The sequence below is a fragment of the Neolamprologus brichardi genome, chromosome 6, assembly GCF_056152115.1.
Source record: "Neolamprologus brichardi isolate AB-2024 chromosome 6, ASM5615211v1, whole genome shotgun sequence".
Lineage (NCBI taxonomy): Eukaryota > Metazoa > Chordata > Actinopteri > Cichliformes > Cichlidae > Neolamprologus > Neolamprologus brichardi.
In genome coordinates this window covers 2,604,833-2,632,430 of record NC_142109.1, presented here as the reverse complement: position 1 = coordinate 2,632,430, position 27,598 = coordinate 2,604,833, and the positions used below count along the sequence as shown (strand labels likewise).

Genomic DNA, 27,598 nt, shown 5'->3' with positions numbered 1-27,598 from the left:
AGAAAAACAGTAATACCACAGATAATTCACATATATGTATTGTATATGCCTGTTTTACACTATAAATCTGTGACTTTATTAAGTAGAATCAATTTATCTGCACTGAAAAAATGAAGCTCATTTCCTTTGTTTAAACTTGAACGAGTCAGTTTAGTCCAACACAGAAACTGGCAAGACTGCATTATTTACTATGGCTGTTTTTAATTATTCTATATTTTATTTAATATAGAATTGTGATGCCTGACAATTTTAGTGAGTTTTGCAGTTTAAATGTTCAAAGCAAATTAAGAAATAACATTTTGTGTCTTGGCCGCGCAGTCAGACTCACAGTTCAGTGACGTTGCGGGGCAGTCCTCTAGGCAGAGTCTGCAGATGTTTGTTGCTGCAGCGCACAACTGTGTCCATACAGGTGCACTGGCTGGGACACTGAGGCCCCGGACCACAGCTGCTGTCCTCGAGCACAGCGCCTGAACAGACGGGGGGACAAATTTCACTTAGCAAACAACAACCTTTCAATGGCTTCTCAGAAAAAAATTGCAAGGCGTGACAACTTTGCTGTCGTGCATTTTTAGGCGATGCTTGTTACACTTATTAGATTTCTGCTTATACATAAAATGCCAATCATACCATCCTCACAACGGAAGTCAGGCACAGCTACATCCTGCAGTGGGATTTCTCGAAGAAAAGCGGGCCCCTGACAGCGAGGATTCCCTGTCACGATTCGCCGACTTCTAAGCCACGCCCCAAACCAGGACAGACGGCAGTCACATTTAAAAGGATTGGCCAGGAGGTTTCTGATGGACAAGCCGACATGGTAGGTAGGTAAGATAAATGGAAACAAACAGAGTGTGTCTGCACGTATTTGTGGGTGTGTCACTAACAGTGTGGACAGGTTGGGCAGCGTGTCGAAGGCTCCAGGGAGGATGGTGCTCAGCTGGTTATCATACAGGGAGAGCAGCCTGACGTTGGTCAGCCCGGTGAAGCTCCCGTTATGGATACAGCTGATCTTATTATTCCTGAGCATCCTACACAGCGAGAGAGACGTTTTAGGACAGACATGTTTTATGCAAAGTTCCCTCAAATATGATTTTTCGTATTCATAAGATAAATAAAATGAGCTTTGGCTTTCATCCTTTAGTTTTATCTTCAGCAAGGTAAATGCAGCTCCTTTGGGTTAAGATCAACTCAGCCGCTTCTTCTTGCTTTTTATGTTTCTGTTCTTAACGTTTTTCCCCCTTCAGTGCACCAAGCTGTTGATTTGGCCACTCATGAACTTCTTCTGTCCCTCTGATGTTTCTGGCTTGTTTTTAAAGCCTGAAGATGGCCCATTTCACTGCGCCTGAAATCACTGTTGAGCTCAGATTGTGAGTTCACAGCAACAGCGATTGCCAGACTTTGAATTTCATGCTCAATTCACAGAGAAATAACAAAAGCTAAAGACTACACCTGTCTGTGAAACAGTCTTTTCTTTAGTTGTCCAGCTATGTTTGAGCCCCTGAAAATAGGACTGCACAGTAGAGTTGTTGTTATTCTCAAAGGTGATGCAACTTTCTGAACCGTTGAACCCCTAAAAATAAAGCTGAGAGCTTAGTATACACAGTGACCTAATTCTATGTATGTATCAAACTCACAGCATGCGCATGCCCTCCATGCCTTTGAACATGCTCCCTCTCACAGATTCCAGGTGGTTGGCTGTCAGGTGGAGCTCCACCACCGAGGAAGCGCCCTCAAATGCGCCGTCCTCAATCTCTGAGATCTTGTTGTTGCTCAGGTTACTGAAGTGAGAAGGATAACACACAACATAACAGCTGCTTCCTGACAGCTCGTTCAGATTCACAGCATTGCCAGAAACCCAACTGAGCAGGATCATTCAGCCTTAAAAGTTTCACACAACTTTTAGTACCTTTACTACTTTGAAAATGTGTCCAGTGTTTTCACTCTACATGAAGCTGCGCATTTTCTCTAATAACATCCAGTCATGCAAAGTCACTACATACAGTTTTCTCCAAACCCCTTTTCCCACTAAGGTCTTGGAAAATGCCAGAAGATAAGATCTCTTGAAAGTTTCTTTTGAAGATGGAGCAGCCATTCATCACAGTATTTGTCATTTTTCATGGTGACCTACATTTTCTTAAGCTGTGACAGGCCCTTGAAGGCTCCTGTGGCCTCCAGCACGGAGAGGTCATTGTTGTTGAGACGCCTGCGACAATCATAGAGAGAGATCACAGAGAAGAGGATGGAGGAAAACAACATCACAAGGGGAAGAGTGACTTTGGTATGTGTGCATGTTTTGTGCTGAGTGCTCATCCGTGCAGCAGGAATCCACATACACATGTCAACACGGATATCCAAGACATAGTTTGGCACAGTGTGTGTTTGTATGTTCAGTGCAGGGTATGAGCATGTATTTGAATTTGTGTGGGTGTGACTATATGAGGGTAAATAGAGAACAATGAATCCTAAATGATCCCAAACTAAAATGCACTTTAAATATAAGCTTATTCCAGATAAATTATGTGACAGCTGACTAATACATCGGAAAGACAAATTTCATCATCATCATCAACGTAATGCTCAAAGGACGGTTGACCCCAAAATCAAAAACCACATGTATTTTTCCTTGGGAACAAAGTGCTATTTGTCCATCTGGAGCGTTTGAGTTCCCCAGTTATAAAGATCGTCTGTAGTGATATCCACGTCTTTTACATAGAATGTGACCAGATGACCTTATGGTACAAAAGAAGACATTTGAAAAAAACATCAGCAGCAATATTCATTCATTCAAAAATTGTGACCTGGCTGATTAAAAAACATTTGAAAAAAAATCATTAAACCATGTTGTATAAAAGCAGGTTCACATAGCAAGTATTTTATTTCAAAAATAACCACGCCCACCAACTATTACTGTATAGGCTTGTTACTGTGGAGATGGAAGCATTCGCCTGTCAGTGGCAGTAGGCTGGTGCACTAACAGGCACTCCCATCCACACCATTAATGACAGGGTGTGAACTATAAGGTGAATTAGCTGTGTGCTTCTTTTGGTCAAAGGTAAATAATACTTTTGTTTTTAAAAGCCCTCATGCGCTGGAACATTTGCAGCAAAGTCTGTTTGGCATATGCAATCCAGGACTGCATGGAATATTATTAACGTGGGTTGTGTGTTTCTGGGCATGGGTCTCACAGCTCTTCAGTGGAGGACGGCAGGTGCTCCGGGAACTTAGTGAGGCGGAGGTTGGAGCAGTCGACCACATTGGCTTCACAGCGACATTTAGCGGGACACACTGGCTTACTGTTACACTCGTAGTTTAGACGTCTGTCTTCAGTGCCTGGACCCAAATGTGGAGAGGATAGACAGACAAGTTCTTACTGATACATAGAGGCAATCAGAGACTGATGTATCTAACTACACACATACACAGAATATATATGAATATACAAACACAAAATCACCTGGGATGTGGTACTGCTCCTTGGCTGTCACGAAAAGTAAGCAAACAAAACTGTGTCAGTTGAAATGTGTGAACGCTTCAACAGAGCAATAGCCACACAGACACACAGACACACACACGTCACATAATTGACTTGGCTGTAGGTGGCAGCAGGACACTTACAGCAGAAAGGAGGACTGAAACAATGGCTGTTTCCCAATTCAGGGTCTGCAGCCTTAAAGTACGCAGCCTCAACGATCCTCAAGGGCCGCGTACTTAAAGAGGCCGGAAGTGCGAGGCTTGTGAAATGGGACGGTCTAGCCTCCGTCGCGCTGCCCAGGTTGCCTAGCAACCATGATACTAAAAGCTGGAAACGTTTCATACAGCTTTGTTTGACAGAAATGAAGGAGAAAATCTTTTGTTCATTTGTTTGTTTGTTTCTACATGAGCTTTGATCATTGTCTGTAAGATTAAGCTCAGCTATTGAACGGCGTATATTTTAAAGTAAAGGCTTTAAAACCAACTTAGTACAAACGTCACTAATGTCACATGACTTTGCCGACATGTGGCCAACAGGAATGTTTTAATGTTCTTCGTTATTAAACATTTGCACATAAATAAGTGACATAATATTCAGTACTTACTTAAAGTTTACTCTTCAGGCGCCCCTCATCCACCGTTTTTTTTCGGCAAAATTATCCACACCCACTGCCGCGCTATGCATTCTGGGATATGTTGGGCCACGAAGTCTACGCCGCCACGTCCTTAAAATTCAGGGAAATTAAGGACGCATTTGAAGGCCGCATTTCGAGCAGCATTCGAATTGGGACAGCCTTCGTCGCGTCGCGGTGACGTACTCGGCCTTAAAATGCGGCCTTTAAGGCTGCAGACCCTGAATTGGGATACAGCCAATGCAAAGCTGCGCTTAGCTTTCCAGGCCTGGCAGTCTTAAACTATCAGATGCAGCAAAAATATCCAGACTTTTCACTCCTCGTCTCAGTTCACACTCGTGGTGTCTTCCATCTTTGTCATCCAGTCACACACCCACGCACGCACACACACACACACAGAGGGCACCGACTGACCAGAGCATCTAAACTTGTTGCTCTTGATCTGTGCGATGCGTTTGTTGGCAAGGCGGCGAGGACTGGCACAGCGTGCACCGCTGGTCTCTATGGGGTTTGAACGCAGGAAGTCGGCCAGCCACTTCACATTACAGTCACACACAAAGGGATTCTGGGCCAAGTGTCTGGTGAGAAATTACAAAAGGGAACAACATCAGTCAGATCAGACTGAATAGAGTGTAACAGAACTTAAAATAGCACGCATGTATTTTCTCACAGTGTCTGGATGCTGCGCAGTGAGCTGAAGGTGCCTTTGGCCAAACTCTGGATCTTGTTGTCGTACAGCGACAGAAGAGCCAGGTTCTCCAGATCTTTGAACACGTTGGCTCGGATGCAGTGGATTTTATTTGCATTCAGCAACCTGAAGCAATACAGTAGACACACTTAATTATCATAACAAAATACTCTGAATAAATCATCTAACATGCAGTACTGTGCAAGTGTTGAGCCACCCTTTTTCTATGTTTTGCCTGATAGTGAGCCTTTTTTCTTGTTACTATTAAGGACATGACTTTCACAAACTCTCCATTTGCTGGAGATAGTTTTTCAGGCCAACCACTTCTTCTTTTGTCCTCCACTTGTTCAGTTTCTTCAAGGTTTCAAACAACAAGCTGCACATTATCTTAATATCTGCCAAGTTAACAGCTAATAGCTATCTAGGAATCACCTTGTTAGGCCTGCAAAAGATGCCTGTAACAGGCTGCTTGTGGTTGGCTGAGGCTCAGGAGAAAGAGCAGGTCGACTAAAAATTGAAAAGTTGCTGCTCCAGTTTGCTTGCCAAAGTATCCTTGGGCAACATAGACAACCCCCAGTTGTTCCTGATTAGCTCGATGGAGTGTGAATGTTAGATAGCACTTAGAGCTAGAAAAAAAAGTGATTGTTGAATGTGTGTGAACAGGTGTATAAGGTGTTTTGAGTGCCTGGGTACAAAAGCCTTATAAATAAATCCATCAATTTACACTTTAGTAACAAAGTGTCTAAAGATACAATTTTAAAACAGGTTACTTTCTAAGTTGTGGTATGTGTAGATGCAACACTGGTTCATCCCTGGAATTAGGTTCCTGTTTATGCTTCTATGACTCATAGGTGAGTTTGGGGCTTAGTGACTTAACAAGACTTTTCTATAGTAGTGTACATAATCATGATGAGCTGATTCAGGGAGACAGACACTATCTCTACTTTTAAGATTAGGCTTAAAACTTTCCTTTTTGCTAAAGCATATAGTTAGGGCTGGACCAGGTGACCCTGAATCCTCCCTTAGTTATGCTGCAATAGACGTAGGCTGCCGGGGATTCCCATGATGCATTGAGTTTTTCCTTTCCAGTCACCTTTCTCACTCACTATGTATTAACAGACCTGTCTGCATTGAATCATATCTGTTATTAACCTCTGCCTCTCTTCCACAGCATGTCTTTATCCTGTCTTCCTTCTCTCACCCCAACCGGTCGCAGCAGATGGCCCCGCCCCTCCCTGAGCCTGGTTCTGTTGGAGGTTTCTTCCTGTTAAAAGGGAGTTTTTCCTTCCCACTGTCGCCAAAGTGCTGCTCATAGGGGGTCATATGATTGTTGGGTTTTTCTCTGTATCTATGAAGCGCCTTGAGGCGACTTTTGTTGTGATTTGGCGCTATATAAATAAAATTGAATTGAATTGAATTGAATTGGGTCATCCCTGAAATTAGGTTCCTGTTTATGCTTCTATGAGTCACAGGTGAGTTTGGGGCTTAGTGGCTTAACAAGACTTTTCTATAGTAGTGTACATAATCATGATGAGCTGATTCATCACCAGCATCTGAATATCTCTTATTATTAAAAACATTTTAAAAACAAAACTGCTGCAGTGCTATTTTGTGTTCTATGCCCAGAATTGGAGCCCTGAATTTTCCAAAATAAGAAACCAAACAAGGAGGGAGGTATTTTAAATTACACCAGGAGCCTGATGTAAAACTCCTTAAAACGTCTTTGTTGTTCTTGTGAGTGTCAAAAAATGCACATTTGTACAATTACAAAATGACTGAGATTTTTAAAATTGGATTTTGTGCAGATGTGTGGACACACACAGTATTTTTTTTCCACAAAACTACATTGAAGTCTATGCATATGTCTCCAGAATGAGTCTGTCCCTAACTTTCAGATTCCTCTCCGTTTAACATTACCACAAGGAATCTTCAAATACTTACTAAAAAAAAAAAAAAAATGAAATAATGTTCAGGAAAGACGACAACTGTCAGATTATTCAGTCATCATACTGAGCTCCACCTCTCAACTATTATCAAATGATTCCCTTAATTACCTCGTTCGTGGTACCTTACCTACTTCATCATAGGTACAGCAGTGTTTTACCAAAGGGGGCATTCAAGTCAGTTATGACAAGCAGATTTACATAATTAACTTAGCAAAAACTACATATGGATTTGTTTAAAACACAGTCAGTTCAGACAAATATATGCATGTTGTGGTTTGGACTTACAGCAGCTCCAGAGAGGCCAGACCATCGAACACTCCGCTGGGCAGCTCAGTGATCTTATTGCCATACAGAACTCTGCACACAAACAAAAAAAGTCTTTAACTGTGTTCTGCAATCAAAAGTGCTTCATCAGTCTGTTAACACTTACTAAGACGCATCTGTTCAAAATTTAATAATAATAATGGATTGCATTTATAAAGCGCTTTTCGGGGCCCTCAAAGCGCTTTACAATTCCACTAATCATTCACTCTCACATTCACACACTGGTGGAGGCTACAGTTGTAGCCACAGCTGCCCTGGAGCAGACGGACAGAGGCGAGGCTGCCATATTGTGCCATCGGCCCCTCTGGCCGTCACCAGTAGGCGGCAGATGAAGTGTCTTGCCCAAGGACACAATGACCGAGACTGTCCGAGCCGGGGCTTGAACCGGCAACCTTCCGGTTACAAGAAGAAATGCCAACTCTGAGCCACGATCGCCCCAAAATTTGCATCGCCAACACAAAAGTAAGTCTTATTCAGAAGACATTTACATCACACTGCTGTCGTGTATAGTATATGCACGCAAACATATTCACACATACACACACTCAGCAATGATGCTGGCCGACCGCCTGCTGTGATTGTTTGCATGTCCTGATGTTTCATGAGAATTCTCTGTACAGTGAGCAGGCGCCACTTTTAAATTATTCATACCAACAGATGCTTAAACACATGGACGCAGTGGGCACATATGGAGATATAGCCAATAAAGTAGACAGACACATGTAAACACGTGTTGGTACTCTCAACACACCCAACAGTTTACACAATCAGATGCAGAGTGCTTACTCACAGTGAATTGAGAGCTCGGAGGCCGTGGAAAGCATCAGGAGCGATCTCAGATATCTGGTTGTTGCTCAGGTCACTGGGAATGAAAGACAATGAATGCCCAACACTTTTAAATACTTAGTGATTCGATTTATTTTGGGGAGAAAATGAAAAAACTCATGTATGCAGATTTTGTTTTGTTGTAGCCAAAAGCAGCAAATAATTTGTTATTTTTTAAAGGATTAAAGGCAAAAAAGTGATGCAGCACTTTAACAGTTCTCTTTTCTGATCTCTAAATGAAAGCAGGTTATATAAAAATCACCTATAAAAATAAGAAACCTCACTTTCTGAATCGACTGAAGAGAACTTCACTTTTTTCATGTCAGAACAGAGGAGCTATTTTTCTGGCCAAGTTGAGGTTTTTATATCTTTGATTCGGTCTGGCATGCTAAACCATAATATGTTAGATTATAAAATCCTTGTTCTGCTGCCACACGTCAGTCGTTCAGTTGTCATGATAAATTTTCAGACGAACCACTTAAACCTGCCTGGTAATGTAATCAAACCCCCCTCCCTCCCTCCCGGTGCTCGGGATGGTCTCGCAGTGATGATGGAAGAGGGCAAAGGAGGGGAAAGAGGATAAGATTAAGAGGAAAAGGAAAACCACAGAGAGAAAAAGATGGAGAGAGACAGAATGCCTGAGGGGGGAAATGGGCAAAGGAAGAAGAGGAAGAAGAGAAAAACAGCAACAGTGGAAGTAACAAAAACCGCAAAGACAGAAATAAAAGTGAAACAGAAGGTCAAGAAGCCAGGAACATTATTATTGTGGTCAGATTAGCATTTTTTAAACATATACATCACATCACATGGATATGCACTTGATGTATCATGTAAGGGCCCTAAAAAGCCTCTAATGAGGACTCTGTGTCTGTGCAGGCTGATATAAATCAAATGCTCCTCGATGCTGAAACTCCACTGGGGCTGTATGTTCTGTTGAGCAGGAAACCCACAGCTCAGCGAGCGGTGGAGACAGAAGAAAAGAGAGATCCACTTGGCAAATCAGACTCTAGAACATTAAAATTTTCCCTGAAGCATTGTCCCTCTGGAGGCAGAAAAAATGTAATGGCTTTGGCTGATTTGGAGCTCAGGGGCAGGAGCTTCTGTAGCCTGCTGCAGTTGGCATAGCTGACTTTAAAAGTACTCTGCACAAAGAAAGGTGGAGCAAAAAAAAATTAAATGAAGTGGACTAAAATGGGTCACATGTGTGCAGGTATGGTTTAGGAGGGGGCCAGTGGCTGATCAGCAGCGGGAAGTAACAAAGTACAAATACTTTATTACTGTACTGTAAGTCAAATTTTCAGGTATCTGTACTTTCTACTCCTTACATTTTGAAAACAGACTCATTACTTTGACATATTTGAGGGGAGTCGTTACTTCATGTCACAGCGAGTCTTAAAACATCAAACCTGTTTGAGCCTAAACAGTAACACTCAGTCTCGTTTGTGTATTAATCACCAGCGAAAGTGGCATAAAAAAACATCAAAGAGGCAACACCGTGTGCCATAGTCAGGGGTTAAAGGGGTGGCTGTAGCTCAGGTGGTAGAGCAGGTCATCTACTGATCGGAAGGTTGGTGGTTCGATCCCTGGCTTCCCCAGTCTGCATGCCAAATATCCTTGGGCAAGATACTAACTGCTCTCCGATGCATCCATTGGAGTATGAATGTGTGTGTGAATGTTCCTTAGAAAGCACTTAGAAAAATGTGCTTGTGCGAATGGGTGAATGTACAAGTTGTGTACAGCGCTTTGAGTGCTCAGAAAGAGTAGAAAAGCGCTATATAAGAACAGGTCCATTTACCATTAAAGTGGGCCGGTGTTTTTATTTTGTATTGTTTTTGGAACACTGGAATGACTGCAAGTGTTACAGTTATCATACTTCAGCATCTAGCTGTCCATACAGAGTTAACATAAACATAAAAGGAACATAAATGGAAGTTGTTCTTTTTTAACTCCAATTGCTTATTTGTACTTTGCTTTCATTCCAGAGTGCAATGAGACATTAAACTGTATAATTTTCAATAAAAAACAGGAAAAATCGGGGTGTTCTCAAACTTGACTGGTAGTGTGTACATGTGTTAGAAAAATCAAGGCAACAGAACAAAGCACTAAATGCCTGTGTGAGTGGGTGAATGTGATTTATATTTTAAAAAGTGCTCTTAGTGCCCAGTGAGCGTATTAAACCTTATTATGAGAACCAGTCCATTATTGACATTTTACCACATTAAAACCAGTATGAGGCCAGTAGAGCTGGTTTAATTTGCCTCATATTAAAGTCCTCAACGCCAAGAACACTGCAAAAAGTAGTCGACAGTGTGTTTCTTCAATGAATTTCCATCCATTTATCACCTTTTCGATGGCAGTCGGCATCCCAGGACAGATTTTAAATATATAGAAAAAGCTTCTTTTGATTGCTCCCTTATTGATCCCCTCCGTGATCTTAGTCCTTCATTGATTTGTTGTAATAAACATTTAAAATTCAATAGGAAGCTTTGCTAGTGTTATTTCAATTTGAAATGACACTTGGAAGTGTTTAACTGCAAGTATGATGATATGAAGCTTTGTAGGAGCACTCACATTCGCCTGAGCTTCTTGTAGGATGTGAAGGCGCCTGGGGGAACCGACTTGATGCCATTCTGCTCCAGACGTCTGGGTAGAAAAGAGAGGCTACTTTGAAACACTGCACACGAGTCAAGCAGCAACATCAGTTTTCTTCTTGGTGGGATAAAAAAATCAACTCTAACTAGAAACAAAAACCTGGTTCTGTTGTTAATTGTGAAATAGGGACAATGTATGATTTATTTTTCATTTACATGAGAACGACATGCTCTTTTTCTGTAATTGCAAGCCATGACATTTTCTTAAATTTAAGCAATGAATGAAAACCAAAATTGTGAGAAAGGTAGCATAAAAAAAGATTCAATATGAAATTATTAAAACATGTATGCAGAACTCGAGCTGGTTACTAAAGCTGCATTCACACAGGAAGCAATTTGTTCATTGAGGATCGCTTTGTTGCTGATGGTTCGTGGCCAGTAGATGATTAAGGGTGTGGATGCCAAGGCAACCTGCTTTTGTATTTACTACCAGGTCATATGTCATACAGTGCTATTGTGTGCACTTTGCATTGCCAATGCTTTTTTTTTGTCAATGTATAATGTCATTGACGTTCTGTGTTCTTTGGTGGTCACATCATGCAAATAGCTTCCTGTGCAGACACAGCTTCAGGGCCAGTGTTGCAGTATTTGTTACCACAGTTCATATCAAACTGTTTTGCTGACGTTTGTCATGCATGTCTGCGTGACAAACGGACACGAACATTAACAATTTCACGCTGCCTTGAGATGTGCAGTTCTTTAGAAAGATTGCAAAGTACTAGAATTGAATCATTGCAGTGAGCCTTTGAAAACTGGGTGCCTAAATAATAACATAAATATGGAGCTAATTGTTTAACCATGACTGCACAGAATTCTGCAGTTTTTTCTGTAGACGTCTGTATTCAGGCCTGGTGTGAATTTGTGTAAGCTTTTCAAGCTTTTAGCAGAATGCAACTCAAAATGATTCCACTTTATAACGGTTTCCTTCTCTACCAGGAAACATGAGTTTATATCTCTTTGCTGCAGTGAGGACAATCACATCCTTTAATGGTGGATTGCACATCAGAACATTTGATGTATTGGCAGAGACGTAAAGTACATGTAATGGCCTGTAAAATCTATCTATAAGATTTGTCCAAGTTATCGTCAACTGTGCCTGTCACGCTGCTGCATTCTAGCTACTGGCAGAGGAGCAGCAGAACTGAGAGAGAGTGTGGTTAAGCATCCGAAAAACCACTTTTCCACGTTGGATATATGAAAAGTGACCGGAAAGCATGTGATGAAGCAGCAAAATGACATAAGTAACATTTCTTCCTTTACATGGCATAGAGTAAGTACATGTACTGTAGTATTTCTTTCCATCTAATAAACCTGTGGGGACTTTCACTCTCTTTTGGGACCCTCTGGAGCAGCTTTACATGGTTCACAATTTTGCTTGTAAGAAACCCACTTTATGCTGGTAGGTTTTATCTGAGTTCTGAAAGCAAACTATAAAGCTACAAAATAACAGAATTTGTCATTCATATATCAGTATATATAATTCTTGTGGGATACTCACATCTCAGTCATACCCTCAGGGAGGTGGGCAGGGATTGCAGTTAGGCCCCTCCCACGGCAGTCCACGATGTTGTTGCTGCAGGAGCACATTGGAGGACAGGACCCAGATGCTAAACTACATGGCTGAACGAAGGCACTGCCACTGTGACCTAAAAACAAGGAAGAAAAACTTTTCTCACACATTGCATCATCATCCGCATTTGGATCAAAGCCTCATGTATCGCCGGGCTCTTGTACCTGAGCAGGCAAAGTCACTTTTACGCAGCTCGGCCAGGTTGAGGCCCCTCAGTGTGGGAGGAGAGCTACACTGAGTGTAGAGGCCCAAAGCTGGCCGCTGCCGTAGCCATGGAGACAACCAAGCCAGGTGACAGTCGCAGCGCAGAGAGTTAGAGTGGAGACGACTGAGGGGAGGAAAATACATTTGAGAAGTAGTGGAGGGTAAAACATAAGGTGACAGATACACAGACAGAGATAAAATCAGACGTAACAATGTGGCATTCTGGGTAAAAAAGTTGAAAAAGGTGAGGCACTTACAAGGTGCGGAGCTTTGGCATGTGATTGAAACTGGAGACTGGAATGCTGCTGATGTTGTTGTTGTTCAGTGTGCTAGGAGAAAAAATAGGAGAGAAATTAGCAACGAGAAGAAGAGGCAACACTAAATATAACAGCAAGGACAGAAAGGAAGGGTGTGAGAACAAAGAGATGGAACAATAAAAAGCAAGCGAGAGTTGATAGGCAGAGAAGCCAGTGGAAAAAGGATGGCAGTAGAAAAGATGAAGAGAGCAGAAGAAAACAAAGGAGTTTTTTTATGAGAGATTAAGTTGTTTTGAGAAGAGCATCAAAGAAATGATTTTTCTTAGATTACTCACAGGACTTCTAGAGATCGCAAAGCTCTGAACGCCCCCTCTTCAATACAGCTGATATGGTTTTTATCCAGCTGACTGATGATAAAAAGAACACAAAGCCAATATGATGTAGATTTAGTTAATGGCTCGGTCCAGCCGACTACTCAGTCTTCTAATTACGGACGTGATATTTCTTGACAGTAGCAAATTGCACCGTTATCACCACTGCACCCATTACTTTAGCATTTTATCTTCACTTACAGGTTTTTAAGGTCTGTTGCGCCTCTGAAAGCTCTCCTCGGGATGGCTTGGATGGCATTTTCACTTAGATCTCTGAAAAACAAAGAAAAGAGGGAAATTCATTCTGCTAAGAGATGCAATGATACAACTTGTTGACTCCACATCCAGGAGTTTGCTATAGCACATGGCAATTCTTGCAGATGCTCTATATGGTATTACATTTGACCATACCAGTCGAGCTGAGCTTTGGATGCTTGCTGTCTGCCTTCACATACAATGGGCTTAAGTGACGTCCCACTCTTAATTCATAGAGTTTGATATGTTGTCAGCCCACCCTTTGCAGCTAGAATAGCTTTAACGCTTCTGGGGAGGATTTCCACAAGGTTTAGAAGTCTTTTTATGCAAATTTTTGATCATTCTTCCAAAACCACATTTGAGGTCAGACACTGATTGACGGGAAGGCCTGTCTCACAGCCGCCACTCTAACTCCTTCCAAAGGTGTTCTGTCAGGTTGGCGCAGGCTGGTGTTTTTCCACACCAAACTTGCTCATCCATGTCTTTGTGCACACGTGTCCAGGCATGTTGGAACAGTACTGGGCCATCCCCAAACTGTTCTAACAAAGTTGGGAGCATGAAATGGTCAAAAACGTGAATTTGTTTGAGTTCTGAAATTTTTCAAACTATGTGCCTCATCTTCCACTGACCCTGCTCTCTGATCTTCCACGACCTATCACTTTGTGGCTCATCTACTCTCGTTCTCACTCACTTCCACTTTTTTATAATATCACTAACACTTGGCTGCGGAATATTTACTAGAAAGGAAATTCCACAACTGGACTTGTTTCACAGGTGGCATCCTATCACAGTACCACGCTGGAATTAACTGATCTCCTGAGAGCAAACCCAGAAGCGTCTCCATGCCTGGCTGCTTGATTTTGTACACCTGTGGACATGGAAGTGACTGGAACACCTGAATTCAATGATTTGGTGTGATGAGCAGTGTTGGTCAAGTTACTTGAAAAAAGTAATCAGTAACTAATTACCGATTACTTCCCCAAAAAAGTAATCCCATTACTTTACTGATTACTTATTTTCAAAAGTAATTAATTACTTAGTTACTTAGTTACTTAGTTACTTTTTAAAAACAGGATTTACAACCTGAATAGGTGATAAAGTGATAGATCTTTCAGCCCAATTCTACTTTTTCTACATAATCCATCATACAAAATGTAATCAAATGGAAAAGTCTCTTTTTAAAACTTGTTTTATTAGTTGTAACCTTTTAACTTTATGCATCAAGCAAAAATTATATGTAAATTATATGCAACATTCTCTGACTGGAAGAAATTTGTTTAACATTTAAACTTATTTTCTGCACATCCCAGCACATAAAATATATATATATATATATATATATATATATATATATATATATATATATATATTTGTGTTTACACTCAGTCTTTCAAATAGATGCAAGTAAAACACAGCAGAAAATAAATAAAGTCAAAGACTAGCGGTCCTTTTGCTCTATTTTCACCTGTAAAGCAGGAGTAGAGTAGGCGGAGGTTTATCCTGGTGCAGGTGTGCAGCGGTCAGTGGAAGAATCCGCGAGTTTCTCTGTGAGTTTCCCATTACGTCGTAGCTACTCGGTGCTTGCTTGGAAGTTTAGGGGGTTTTTTTCGCTGTAAAAAGAAGTTTTCTTCCCACGCACAACGGACACTAATGTTTTTGTCACTTTTTATGGAATCAAACTCAAAGTAAGGTCAGTACTTCCACGCTTTAAACGCTGCACGCTCATACTTGTCACGAACGTCGCACTTGCTTACGTCACTGTCATGAGACATTCTCGCAAAAAAATCCCGGTTTTAGTAACGCAGTAATGCAGCGTTCCTACGGGAAAGTAACGGTAATCTAATTACCGTTTTTGCAATAGTAATCCCTTACTTTACTCGTTACCTGGAAAAAGTAATCAGATTAACAATCAGATTAACAAGTAACGCGTTACTGCCCATCTCTGGTGATGAGTGAATACTTTTGGCAACACAGTGTATGTTTACATGCATTTAATAAAACATATGGTCTTTTCCTATTTGATAAACTAAGGAAACACCAGTCCTCTTTATCTTAATATAGTTCCTCCAGAAGAGGTGTCTGAGAGGCAGCAGGCAGACTGCTTACAGACCAAGGTCACATGACTTACTGACTAGCTTTGGTGATAAAAAATATGAAGCAGAAATGCAATGCCACGATTAGACATCATAGAAACAGACAGGTGAGCCACAGCAATGGAGACCAATAAATAAAAGCAAAACTCTGGGTGTGTGTGTGTGTTAGACAAACCACAGAGGAGGATGCACATCATCTCTGGCTGCCCTGCAGGTCCTCAGACACAGTCGATTAATGTCAGGGTCAAACCAGAGGCTGACAGAGGAGGAAACACCCACTTATTGAGAACTAGACAGCCAGTATTGTGCCTTTAAGAAAGTATCTCTTTTAAATCAGATTGAACACAGGAGGAGAGTCAAGTAATTGACAAACCAGCTAACCAAATTAATCTTATACTAATATACTGTACTTTTAGAACTTCTGTTACTGCATTCACGAACACTGTGCCACACAATACTGTAACCAGCTTGATGCACAGCTATGGCCTAGACCAGCTCTTTGTAGACATACGTAGAGCAGTACATTAGAAAAATGGAAAACTGATTCTGACACCCCTGAGGCCAGTTGAAAAAGCAGACTTTTTATTGAAGTATAAAGTTCAACAGTGTCTGACACATGAAACCAGCAGTGAAGAAGGTGATGGGGGATATACAGAGTAAATGAACAGACTGAAGGAGAAAAGGATGATGGATGGACATGTGAAAAGGGGGTGGGTGGTGCAGGACACAAGAGTGATTATGGAGAGAAACAAGAACAGAAGTTATAGGCTAAATCGAGTTGAGGTAGTTCAGTATGTGATATGACAAAGTGGAAGTTTGGCAGATATGAAGAGAAACAGAAATGGGTTAAAAGAAAAAAAGATAGACATGTGAGTCATATAAGTCAGAGGCAGAGAGAGAGAGCAGCAATAACAATGGACTGTTATGGTGATGTAGACAGAGAGAGACAGAGGAGGGGAAAGATGAAGTCCAGTTTTTCTGCTTCATTTCAGAAAGTGCTCAAGGCCAACATGCCACACAGACCCATTATTCCTGTGTCGTCTGTTCATATCCAGTAAGCTTTACATCCACTCTTGAATACAAGCTGCAGAAAAAACAATATTGTAAGACTTTCAGCTTTTTGAAGAGTTTCCAGATTGAATTGATTCAAACGGATAAAGTTCAACTTATAAAGAACATCTGCAATAATTAATGGAGGTAAATATTTTTTAAGAAAAGACTTTTTGAAAAGAAGATGCACAAGTATGACATGCATGCCTCCAACTGGACTTGGAAAGCAGTGGAACAAAGAAAAATAAATGAAAAATAAAATGCTTTTCTAAATACATGATACGAACACAAACATATGGAAAGTGATCACAGAAAGCACCCTCGTGTTGTGGCTCACACACGCTGGTGCTCACACTCAATAACACAGATGCTTCCCCATCAGGTCATCGAGATTCTGTTGCCAGGACACAAAGAGGCTGAATATGATGTTTACTGGAGGGAAACACAGACTGGTCACAGCTGGATGTGCGTGTGTGTGTGTGTGTGTGTGTGTGTGTGTGTGTGTGCGTGCGTGTGTGTGTGTGTGTGTGTGTGCGTGTGTGTGTGTGTGTGTGGACAGTAGGCAGTCTCTTAATATTTGCTCTCCGTCTCCTGCTACCTCCTCTATTCATTTTCTGATCCTTTCTCTCATCCGTTGTGTCTCTGGATCTGTCTCTCCTCGCTCCTCCTCATCCTCTTATTGTTCTCCGCTGTCTCCTGTCGTTTCAATATCCTCCTCATCCCTCCATCCCTCCCTTCCTGCCCACAGTGGAGGGTGAGAAAGGTAAACTTTCCCACTCGTTTCCTGCTCGTTGACAACACATCACCTCTCTGTCTCCTTCAAACATGGGTTAGTTTAAGTCTCGCTTATTGCTACCTTCTTATTCGTCATAGAGACACTCCATCTATGGAGGTATTTCCTTTTATACATCTGTATGGGATGTACACTTACTTTCATGTTTCTTGGTCTTTTTATTTTGCTGTGATTTCCCGAAAGACGTCATGCAGCAAAAGAAAGAATTATCCAGTGACAGCTCCAAGTGTCCCTGTTGCAGTTTGATAGTACAAGTCATCAAAACCGTCCAGCTATATGTTAAATGAATGAATAACTATGCTTTTCTAGTCCTTCCAAGGGTGCTATGATTTCAGTTTTGTGCTTGGGTCCAAGCAAGACAAGCTGTTACTGTGTCAGCAAGCAGTATGTAGAAGAAACACTAAGAGTACAGCAAAACTATCCAGCAGTTTTTGACTACAATACGAAGCACAAAATAATTCATTTAAAAAAAACGGGGGAAATGGGGGGTGGCTTAAGACTTTTGCAGCTTTCTTTGTTTGCAGCAGTTTGTGACAAAACCACAAACTGTGTTGAAGTGATTCATAAACACCACTTTAATACATTTATTTCTATCCAGCCACTTCTAAGCACTTGCAGAAAGCTGTCCGTAGGCAAGAGCAGGTTACACCCTGGACTTGTTGCTGGTCCATTGCATGGCTAACAGACAGTCATTAATCCTCACATTCACAATTACAGAGAATTTAGAATCCAAAGATAACCGAACACACATGTCTTTGGCCTGTGTGAGGAAGTGGTAAAATGGCCTGCATTTGTATAGCACTTTACTAGTCGCTAAGGACCCCAAAGCGCTTTACACAACCAGTCATCCACCCATTCAAACACACACATTCACACACTGGTGATGGCAGCTACATTGTAGCCACAGCCACCCTGGGGCAAACTGACAGAGGTGAGGCTGCCGGACACTGGCGCCACCGGGCCCTCTGACCACCACCAGTAGGCAACGGGTGAAGTGTCTCGCCCAAGGACACAACGACCGAGACTGTCCAAGCCAGGGCTTGAACCGGCAACCTTCCGATTACAAGGCGAACTCCCAACTCTTGAGCCACGATCGCCCGGAGTGGCCAAAGGAAAACCATAAAGGAACAAGGAGAACTGCAAATTCCACACAGAAAGCACCAACCGGCTTGAAACCAGAACCTCACATGTAAAAGAATGATTCATTTTTAGCTCAAAGTGAGGACAACAGCTTATTAATCTAATAGTGCCATCAGATCAGCATACAATATCAGAAGAAAGTCAAATCCTGGGTCTGTTCACTAGAAAAAGTTGGATTTGTGCCACTGTGCCTAGCAGCGAGTTAATCTTGCTAACTGGAACACTGGTATGATATATGAGTGAAACTGTAAATGCAGAAAGAGTCCAACATTAAACTTCCCCTGAAAAACAAAACTTCATAACGTACTAATATAGCTCTACTAAATTTGGTCTGAATGTTTTCACTGCATGACAGAAATATCAGGCAATCCCATTTAAAATCACAGAGTTAACAAACTCTGAAGACACCCTGTTATCTGTAACGAGTAACTGCTGTTTTGACCCATGCACACCTTTTTTTGTTTTTGTCTTTGTTTTGTTAAACTCTGTCCAGACAGGTCAGCAGACAGAGTCAGAGCATCAACATGGTTAATATTTTATTTCTGTAGTCTGGTCCACTCCTCAACCTGACACACACAGACACACGCAGGACAAACAACCTCAATAAGTAACTTAATAAATAAGTTAAGAAAGACAATTCACGAAAAAAGAATGACGTTGAAGAGGAGAAACAGTGGATTAAGAATAGAAAAGAAAGTTCAACCAGATGTGCAGGACAAAAATAAATAAGTGGTCTGATGTAGCATCACTACAGGCTAATGTGGTCAACCAGAAGAACGGATATGGAATGGATAACCCTAAAATGACCTGCATACCTACATTAAATAACACTGGGAATCTCCCACTCTGTGTTAAATGCACATTCAACCACACATGCACACAAGCTAACACTGAAGAATGAACCAACATGTCTGAAAATGTCACACCAATGGAAGCTGATCCAAAGATCACACACATATTTTGGCATATTCCTCCACACCCAACCACCCACACACATACCATGTGAATAAACCCTCTTAATTGTGATACATATCCATCCCAAGGGTTTTGCAGAGGAAGACGAAGGATAAGAGACAAAGAGAAATTTATCTGAGAAGAAGAAGAAGAAGAAGAAGAAGAAATCAAAATAAATAATGTTCACAGAACAACTGTACAAGACAAGATTTTTGAGTATTGGTTACCAAACCACTGTAACAAGTCAGTTTGTGAAGTTTCTCCCCTCCTGGTTCCCCAGTTAACTGTAGGTGGTGTTATTTCAGAGTGGAAGCATTTATTAACCACAGCAGCATTAAGAGGTAAAGTTGCAAATATGCCGAGTGCATACACTTTGCTAACATACGTGTAATATATAGTAGCAATAGTATTTAGTGCAACAACATTTACATCTATTCATTCATTAAACTGATTAATGGAAAATATTGGTGGAGATCTTTGTAATGATTTATAAGCTTATGGAGGTCTTTGATATTTGCCAGTGTGGCCTTTGGTTGGCAGGTGGTTGGCCTGCTGCTTCTGAACCGGCTGAGAGTCTGACTTCTGTTTAATGAATAAACATGGCTTTTCTCCAGACATGCAGTTTTTTTTTATTGTGTTTGGGGTTGAGCAGTTAGACTAACAAAACCCTTACAGGATGCCGTCATGCTTTTTTTTTTTTTAGCGAGTTTAATGTTTGCACTTGATGGCGATGCCTGCTCTGTTAGCACATTGTGGCTTTAATAAGCCAATGGACAAACTGGTGCCCCTCTGAAGTCACAATGTTCAGCTGAAGTTCAGGGTTGTTAAAATGAGGACTCTGGACCAAAAGTTGCCTTTGGTCAACTTTTGCATGGACTGCTGTTTATTTTCTTCATACACTTTAAGTCACTTTATTGCCACCTAATGCAAACCAGTATGAAACACCAACACACTGTAAGCCACCACTATGAAGTGACACAATTACAAATTAGGTGTTTAAGTGAGCAGTTTTCTTTTTTGCACCTTAGTCATATGTTAGCTTAGCTGGTATTCAATTCAAATTAGTTCAGGTTTATTTATACAGCACCAAATCACAACAACAGTCACCTTAATGCACTTTATATTTTAAGGTTAAGAACCTACAATAATACAAAGAAAACAGGATAAATGATGATCTTCTAAATTTGTGAGATGCTATTTCCTCTCCAGTTTACGAGTTATCTGCTTTAAGGTGCACATTTGAGAGTTACACCAGGGAGTGAAGTACTTCTGATTTTAGGTTTTCCTTTTCAAAGGAGCAACAGTATATAGACAGGGGTGCACATAAGTGGTCCGCAGGTGTGGATGCGCTGTCAAAATAAAAAAAGCGCACCAGATAAGAAGTTGCAACGCGTGTTTGCGTACATAAGATTTTCTGGAGGGATTTGCTGCACCACATCTTTGTGCGCTTATCATTTGTTTGAAGCCAGCTCACCTCCTGCAACCACTTTTCCGAGAATACGCGCTTCTTTTGTGGTTCGGACTCCTTCTGACATTTCTTTGGAGGTGGAGGAACACCAAAGTAATTGCTTGAAGGACTTTGCTTCTTCGACATGTTTAAGAGTTCTAAACAAATGTCTGTCCTCCTCCAGAAAATCTTACGTACACAAACGCGCGTTGCAACTTCTTTTTTGGTGTGCGTTTTTTATTTTGACAGTGCATGCGCACCTGCGGACCGCTTATGTGCAGCCCTGTATATAGACTTGTACGCATTGAAGAAGTAAAAATATTGACAAGATAATCGACGTCTGTGGGAGTGGTGCTCAGGTAGCTGCTCTGTGTTAGCATAAGGCATTGAGGAGCTAACAGTGGATAAATTATATCCTTAAACTTAAAGTTCATCACTGTTGTGAATTAGAAAAGATAAAAGTTAATATGTTTGATTTGCATGACTCATATTATACTATAGACTATACGTCCTATTTGGCATTTGCATGTTTGCTTTTTCTATTTGCTGGTGTTTAAGTTTTACTGGATTTGACCACCGCACTCATCAGACCAGGCAATATGGTCCATTTTTCATGACATGAGTATAAAGAATTATTTCATCATGATATTTTCACCACTTGTAAAACAGTTATTCAATACGACATAATATCCAGGCTCTTATGCAGTGCTCCCTTAAATGTATACCATCTGTCTCATGGTACAGGCCCTCACATGAGCTTAAAAATTTTTTTTTTATTACAAATTCTCATTTAATGTGTCATTTTTAGGGAAATATGCAACAAAAAAACCCCCAAAAGCCAAAAACATAAACAATACAAAATCAGAACCATCAGTATATTCAATGTTTTTACTTGGAGGCCACATCACTCGTAATATAAGGAGACACGTTTGAAGACAAAAAGACATATTTTCTTGTTTTACTTCAAAGCCGTGTCGATCATGGAGCTTCAGCAGGCAAACTAACACAGACAAAACACAGTATTACGGGCTAACAACAAAAGCCATACACAAACACACACACACACGCTAAATATTACCCTCACACAACATCCAGTGGACACATGGCTGCCCCTTAGCACACAGGGCCTATGTGTGAGAAACACAGTCGCGTTAGTGTTTGACCAACACTCACTGAACTCTGGAAAAGTTCACAACCTGATGGCATGTAAAGGCGTGACCATGGCAACAGCACAAACTCAAGCATAGGAGACAATACTGAAAATGTCTCCTTATCTCTGGTCATCTGGCATCTTTTAGGTTCAGCCCTACTTTACTCCCATGCATTACACCTTCAGTGTTTATAGCACTGTATCTTTTTTACGTTTGTTTACTCCATTATTATCTTTTTTAAAATCCTTCTCTTCACTTTCTCTTTGATTTAATATCTTTTCCCATTTTTCTTTCCATCATGCCATCTTTATTTCTTTGCCTGCTGTCAAACTGCTGATCTTCATCCACAGTTTTTTGACCTCCCTTCCTCTGCCTTTGTGTCTTTTCCTTCATTCCTTTTATCCTTCACTTCTCTTCCTTCCCTCCACCCACAGGCGAGAAGAGCGCTTAATTGAAGAACCCCAAAAGACACATGAGGGGAAGGTGATGAGAAATATGAAAATGAAAAAACAAGGGGGAGCAGACAATAGAGGGCAGTGAGGAATGGTGGGTGGATGAAACAGAGGACGAAGAATGTGAGAATTGAATGTGACCGTCAGACGTCTCGCAGTAATTCTCACCCTAGTCTGCAGCTTAGGTTAGCGATTGGCTCTTTGAACAGTTGCATGTTTTAGTTCCCACAATGCTTTTCCACTGCTCTCAGTGTGCCAGCTTTACTTTGGATGGACATGACAGGAGAAGTCAGCGTCTGTGAACTGACCTCCCACAAACGCACGCACTCGCAGACGCACAATCTGAGCAGAAAAATAACAGCTGAGCAGGTTTTTGTTAATGGAGCAGTGGTGTCTGTCCGCACCACTGATCTTATTATCCAGGATGAAGCTGTTACCACACACAGCAGGAAGAGCCCCACAGTCCCGGCTTTAAGAAAACGAAAATTCTGGGAAAATCCTTCTTTTGTGTGTTCTGCAGTGACAGATTTGAATCCTGCAGATAATGTAAATATAGATTTGCGTGCATGTGCAAATGTATTTGAACACATGCAGAAACATCTACTGTGGCCCCTTGCTGAAGAGACATGTGTTAGGTTTTAGCATGGCTTAAGGCTCGAGTTAAATAGTATCATGGTTTTTATTATCGCATGGCTTCGTGTAAAGTCCTTTTTAAAAATATATATTTTAATATACTTTTACATTTTGGGGGGCAAAAGCATTTTTTTTGAGCTCATTAAGCTGTTAAGGTTTGCTGTCAAGATAAATGTCCTGCTACATATTTATCATATTCCATATACATACATTATGGAATATGATGTATTACTGTAGAAAACGTACTTAAAAAGAGGTCAGCATTTACCACCTGCAGCACTAATATTTTTTCATATACGTTTTCTGCAGATTAAGTACATAATACTTCTTTTGACACCTCAAGTAAGGCCTCAGTCATACTGGGCAGCAATTGGCAAACACCGGTTAGTAGGAAAAAGTGAGCATTTTCCTGGTAGGTGCAAAGTGTTTGCTGGTAGTAGTAACTTTTCACCAGTAGTGAAAAGTTACTACTAACATCCCAGTGCTGCTCGCTTGGAGCCCATTCAGTGACCTCCTAATTAGCGGTTTTGATTTAACATGCTTACTTAGCTTAATGCAAGGGACAAATATCTGTTCCCCAGCTGGGTGGGGTCCATTAGCAAGTGTTGGCAAACAAGTTGGCATATTTCATGCAAACTAGAGGTGACCACAGTTATCTGCAGTGTTGGGTAAGTTACTTTAAAATAGTAACTTAGTTACATTACTAGTTACTTCTATCAACAGTAACTCAGTTACTTCAAGTTACTCGTTACCTTCAAAGTAACTAGTTACTAGGGAAAGTAACTTTGGTTTTACTCAGAATTCTCTTGTTAATGTGTTGCTTCCACAACTTTGCCAGTCTTCTAGCTTGCTTACTTGCCACAAGTGCACTGTGCCACCTACCAATAGAAAGGAAAAGATAATGTGCATATTTCCACGAGAGAAATTCCACGCCTGGACTGTCATTGACTGCTGCTATGATTCTAGCCTACGTCACAGCGTCATGTGTGCCTTTTACATCCAAAACAAAAACTGCAGCCGTGGTGCTTTGATTGTACTCAGAACTCGGAAATTCTGCCTTCTGAATAGGAAGATGTAGGTAACACCAGACTGCAGATGAGCTGCATACAGGGCTGGACTGGGACAAAAAATCGGCCCGGGCGTTTTGACTAGAGACCGGCCCACCATTATAGGAAAAATCATAAAGCCTTTGAATGAAAACAAACGCTGTTGTGACAGTGATGTACACTGTTTTGATGGTATATATGCATCAATCTATCAATCGTTTGTTGTAAGATTCAGATAATTATTTTTTTAAAAGCTAGACATTTTAAATGAGAATAAGAAAGAAAAGTATTTCTTTGTGCCCCCCTCTCCCTGTTAATGCCCTACCTGGCCCCCCTGGCAAAACTTTGCCCCTGCACAGTTACCAGCTGTCAGCTACCTAAAAAAGGATCCTGGGGTTATCTGTCTCTCAGAAACAGTTCATAACTTCCCTTCAACTCATTCATGTCACCTAAAAGGTAAACCTGTTTCTCCATCACCTGTTCAGCTCTGATGATTCAGTAAGGACATCTCCTGGTTTCATCTTCATGTTTCCCTCTCACCAGATAACCAAACTGACATCATGACCAGCAGCTTTTTTGCAGCTGTGGCTCCAGCAAACATCAGCTGATACTAGAAATTAATATTAAATAAATTCTAACAACAGCTGATCAAGCTTAAATGTGCTGCTGTTGTTTAACGCGACATCGGCTGGTTTCCTCTTTCTGGCGCAAAGTGGGCGATAAACAAACAAGAGAGAAAAGCCGATCAGCTGATCATTGATCAGTTTCATGATTTAAGTAGAAACGGGAGAGGGAGGGGGAGAATAAAAGAAGAAGAGGCAGCTGTGCAGCAAAGACACAGAATAACTCCAGCTTTGTGTCTTTTTCATTGTAGCTGAAGTCCGGGACAAGCTGTTCCTTTTCACCTTAATAAGAAACGCGTAATATTTTCTCTGAATACCAGACGGGACGGTTGGCAACTCTAATAACTTATGAACAAAATAAAGTTCAACATCTTTAACTTCATAGCACCCACCCAGCTGTATAGAAACTCCGTCATGCTAGCTAGTACGCAGTACGGAAAAAGTCAGAATAATGAAAATAAACTCCACCTAAACTTGGTTTATATCTGACCCAGATAGACTGCAGGTCATAACTTCTTACCTGAAGTTCAGTTCACACTTGGACCGGCGGCCGCCTCGGGTCTCTTTTCCTTCTGCGTCCCCTTTCCCTCATCCACCTGCTGCCTCCACCACTGCCAATGTTACAGAATCTGTGGAAGCTCCGCGATAGCCACCACACGAAGTAACGAGTAACGACCCTATCTAAATCCCAGTAACGACTAACTCGTTCCTGATTTTGGCATAATAACTAGTTACCGTGCTCGTTACCACAATAATAACGTAGTTACTGTAACGCGTTACTTAATAACGCGTTAGTCCCAACACTGGTTATCTGTGAAAAGAGGTTCATGGTGTAGAACCCAAGACCAGGTTTACAAGTTTATCAACACCTGTCACCTAACAGTCGCTCAGGGAATACAGATTATTCCTGAGCAAACACAGCAATGAACTTATAATTAATACGTAACTTCATTCTGTTATATAGCTGCTTTCATCAAAGCAGTTCTGAAGAAACTAGTCATTTTCAGCTAATGGTGGAGATTTTTAATAACAAACCTTGACGTAATAACACAAGTTACATTTCTTCAGCAAGGAAGGACTGAATGAAGAAGTAGGACATTTACAATATTCATAAATATGTACACGACAAATAAATAAATACATAAGGAAACAGTATGTTTTTTATGTTTTAATGTGATCCAGTTTATCTCATCAGCACTTGGTTGGTTTCATTTGAATCCCACACTACCACACTTGCCACTAAAAACTGCATATTTGTAAGAAACCGAGCCAATGTTTCTGTTCTCAACAATAAGCAGATAATTGAAGACACTTTGTGTTTTAATCATCAGCCTGCAAGATAGATGTATACGATATCTTGCAGGCTGAATCAATGAACTTTCACTTTGCATTATTTACAACCTACCTAATTACACAAGCCAGCTGTCCTGTTAAAAGAAAGAAATGATCTGTAATTTTGTTACTGTCAGCAAACTGACCCCACCTCTCACTTCCTCAGATCTAAGACTTTACAAACAGCTCACAAAATTCAAGACACCTTCTTGATTGACTGCATGATGAATGAATTGCTGGCTGTCGAATGCAGTGCTCGTTTACCCTGCTGTAAAGATAAAGGTCATCATAATCTGTATCTACTGCTGCTTTCAAAACTATTATAAACTTTTCAATGGCAATGAGATTATCATGCAAAATTATTTCAGGCACAGACTTTCTTGCTGTTTTATCCCAGAGAAACAGCAATAAACTATGATCACACACTCAGTCATAAGTGTATCTAACATCCTTTTTGGTATCGATGCTAATCAGTGTAATTAGCACATGATTATATGCAAGGAATCTCCCAAAACAAACAAATGCAAATAAAGATAATTATCACACACATACAGGCTTATTACCCCAGTGTGCTCTTCCTGCCTCTAAACGTCGAGGTCACACTCCGGTTAGCCTCTAAAGTGCAACCAGGCAGCTGCCATCACCACCTCTGTCAGCTTCACACCGTTAATTAGCTGCACTCAGATGCCAATCATCTGCTCTAATGAGGACAGCTCTACCACTCTGCCTAATGAGAAAAAACTCATGAGGGGAAAGTTAACTGCAAGGACACACACGAAAAGACACATTAAAGCAGACGGCCACACATTTCTAATTCCCATGTATGTGTTTTGTTTGTTTTTTTCATTTTGCACACACATTTTGTTTCCCACTGCTCATATTTCATTCATGCTTATTTGTGCACTTGATCTCCATTGTGGTAACAACTGAGTCCACATATGCAGAATTTATTTAAAAAAGAAAAAGAAAAAAGTTGCTAAAACTCTAATTCAGAGGAAGTCTGTGAAAACATGCTATGCTTTTACAGTAATGCAAAGATTGCAATGTAAAAAAAGAAGAAGAAGAAGAAATTAAACAGTGGTTCATTAATATTGACATCAATAGAATTATAGCCAATCTGCATTAGTTCTCTTCACACCCATTTATATATCAGAACAGTTCCAGATGGCAGGACAGGCCATCAGGGAGAGAAAAAGACAACATGGCTTGGGTACTAAAGCCAGCAGCTACAGTTGGTGACCATTGTCCTCTAGCTAACACTTGCTATTCTGTGTTGTTCTTCAATTTTAAATGGGCCTAAAGATCACTGAACAACTCCTGCATCATCTATGTCTCATTCTCAGAATTTCCTTACTTTACGATGACAAAGCGATCGTGGCTCAAGAGTTGGGAGTTTGCCTTGTAATCAGAAGGTTGCCTGTTTGAGCCCCGGCTTGGACAGTCTCGGTCGTTGTGTCCTTGGGCAAGACACTTCACCCGTTGCCTACTGGTGGTGGTCAGAGGGCCCGATGGCGCCAGTGTCCGGCAACCTCGCCTCTGTCAGTGCGCCCCAGGGTGGCTGTGGCTACAATGTAGCTTGCCATCACCAGTGTGTGAATGGGTGAATGACTGGATATGTAAAGCGCTTTGGGGTCCTTAGGGACTAGTAAAGCGCTATATAAATACAGGCCATTTACCTCTTTTAAACCTTTGA

The 27,598-nt window shown here is 41.1% G+C and overlaps 1 protein-coding gene across 1 annotated transcript in view; it reads right to left on the bottom strand.

The window, feature by feature from the left end:
• slit1b (slit homolog 1b (Drosophila)) overlaps positions 1-27,598 on the bottom strand; it is a 79,452-nt gene that overhangs the window by 27,016 nt on the left and 24,838 nt on the right. Inside the window, exons 5-21 of the mRNA XM_087841475.1 lie at positions 13,138-13,209; positions 12,901-12,972; positions 12,566-12,637; positions 12,269-12,432; positions 12,033-12,180; positions 10,455-10,526; positions 7,849-7,920; positions 7,020-7,091; positions 4,771-4,914; positions 4,515-4,678; positions 3,452-3,475; positions 3,183-3,327; positions 2,126-2,200; positions 1,632-1,775; positions 882-1,025; positions 628-794; positions 329-467 (exon numbers count right to left, since the gene is read on the bottom strand). Coding sequence (XP_087697601.1) covers positions 329-467; positions 628-794; positions 882-1,025; positions 1,632-1,775; positions 2,126-2,200; positions 3,183-3,327; positions 3,452-3,475; positions 4,515-4,678; positions 4,771-4,914; positions 7,020-7,091; positions 7,849-7,920; positions 10,455-10,526; positions 12,033-12,180; positions 12,269-12,432; positions 12,566-12,637; positions 12,901-12,972; positions 13,138-13,209 — 1,890 coding nt within the window. The remainder of the gene's footprint in view (positions 1-328; positions 468-627; positions 795-881; positions 1,026-1,631; positions 1,776-2,125; positions 2,201-3,182; positions 3,328-3,451; positions 3,476-4,514; positions 4,679-4,770; positions 4,915-7,019; positions 7,092-7,848; positions 7,921-10,454; positions 10,527-12,032; positions 12,181-12,268; positions 12,433-12,565; positions 12,638-12,900; positions 12,973-13,137; positions 13,210-27,598) is intronic.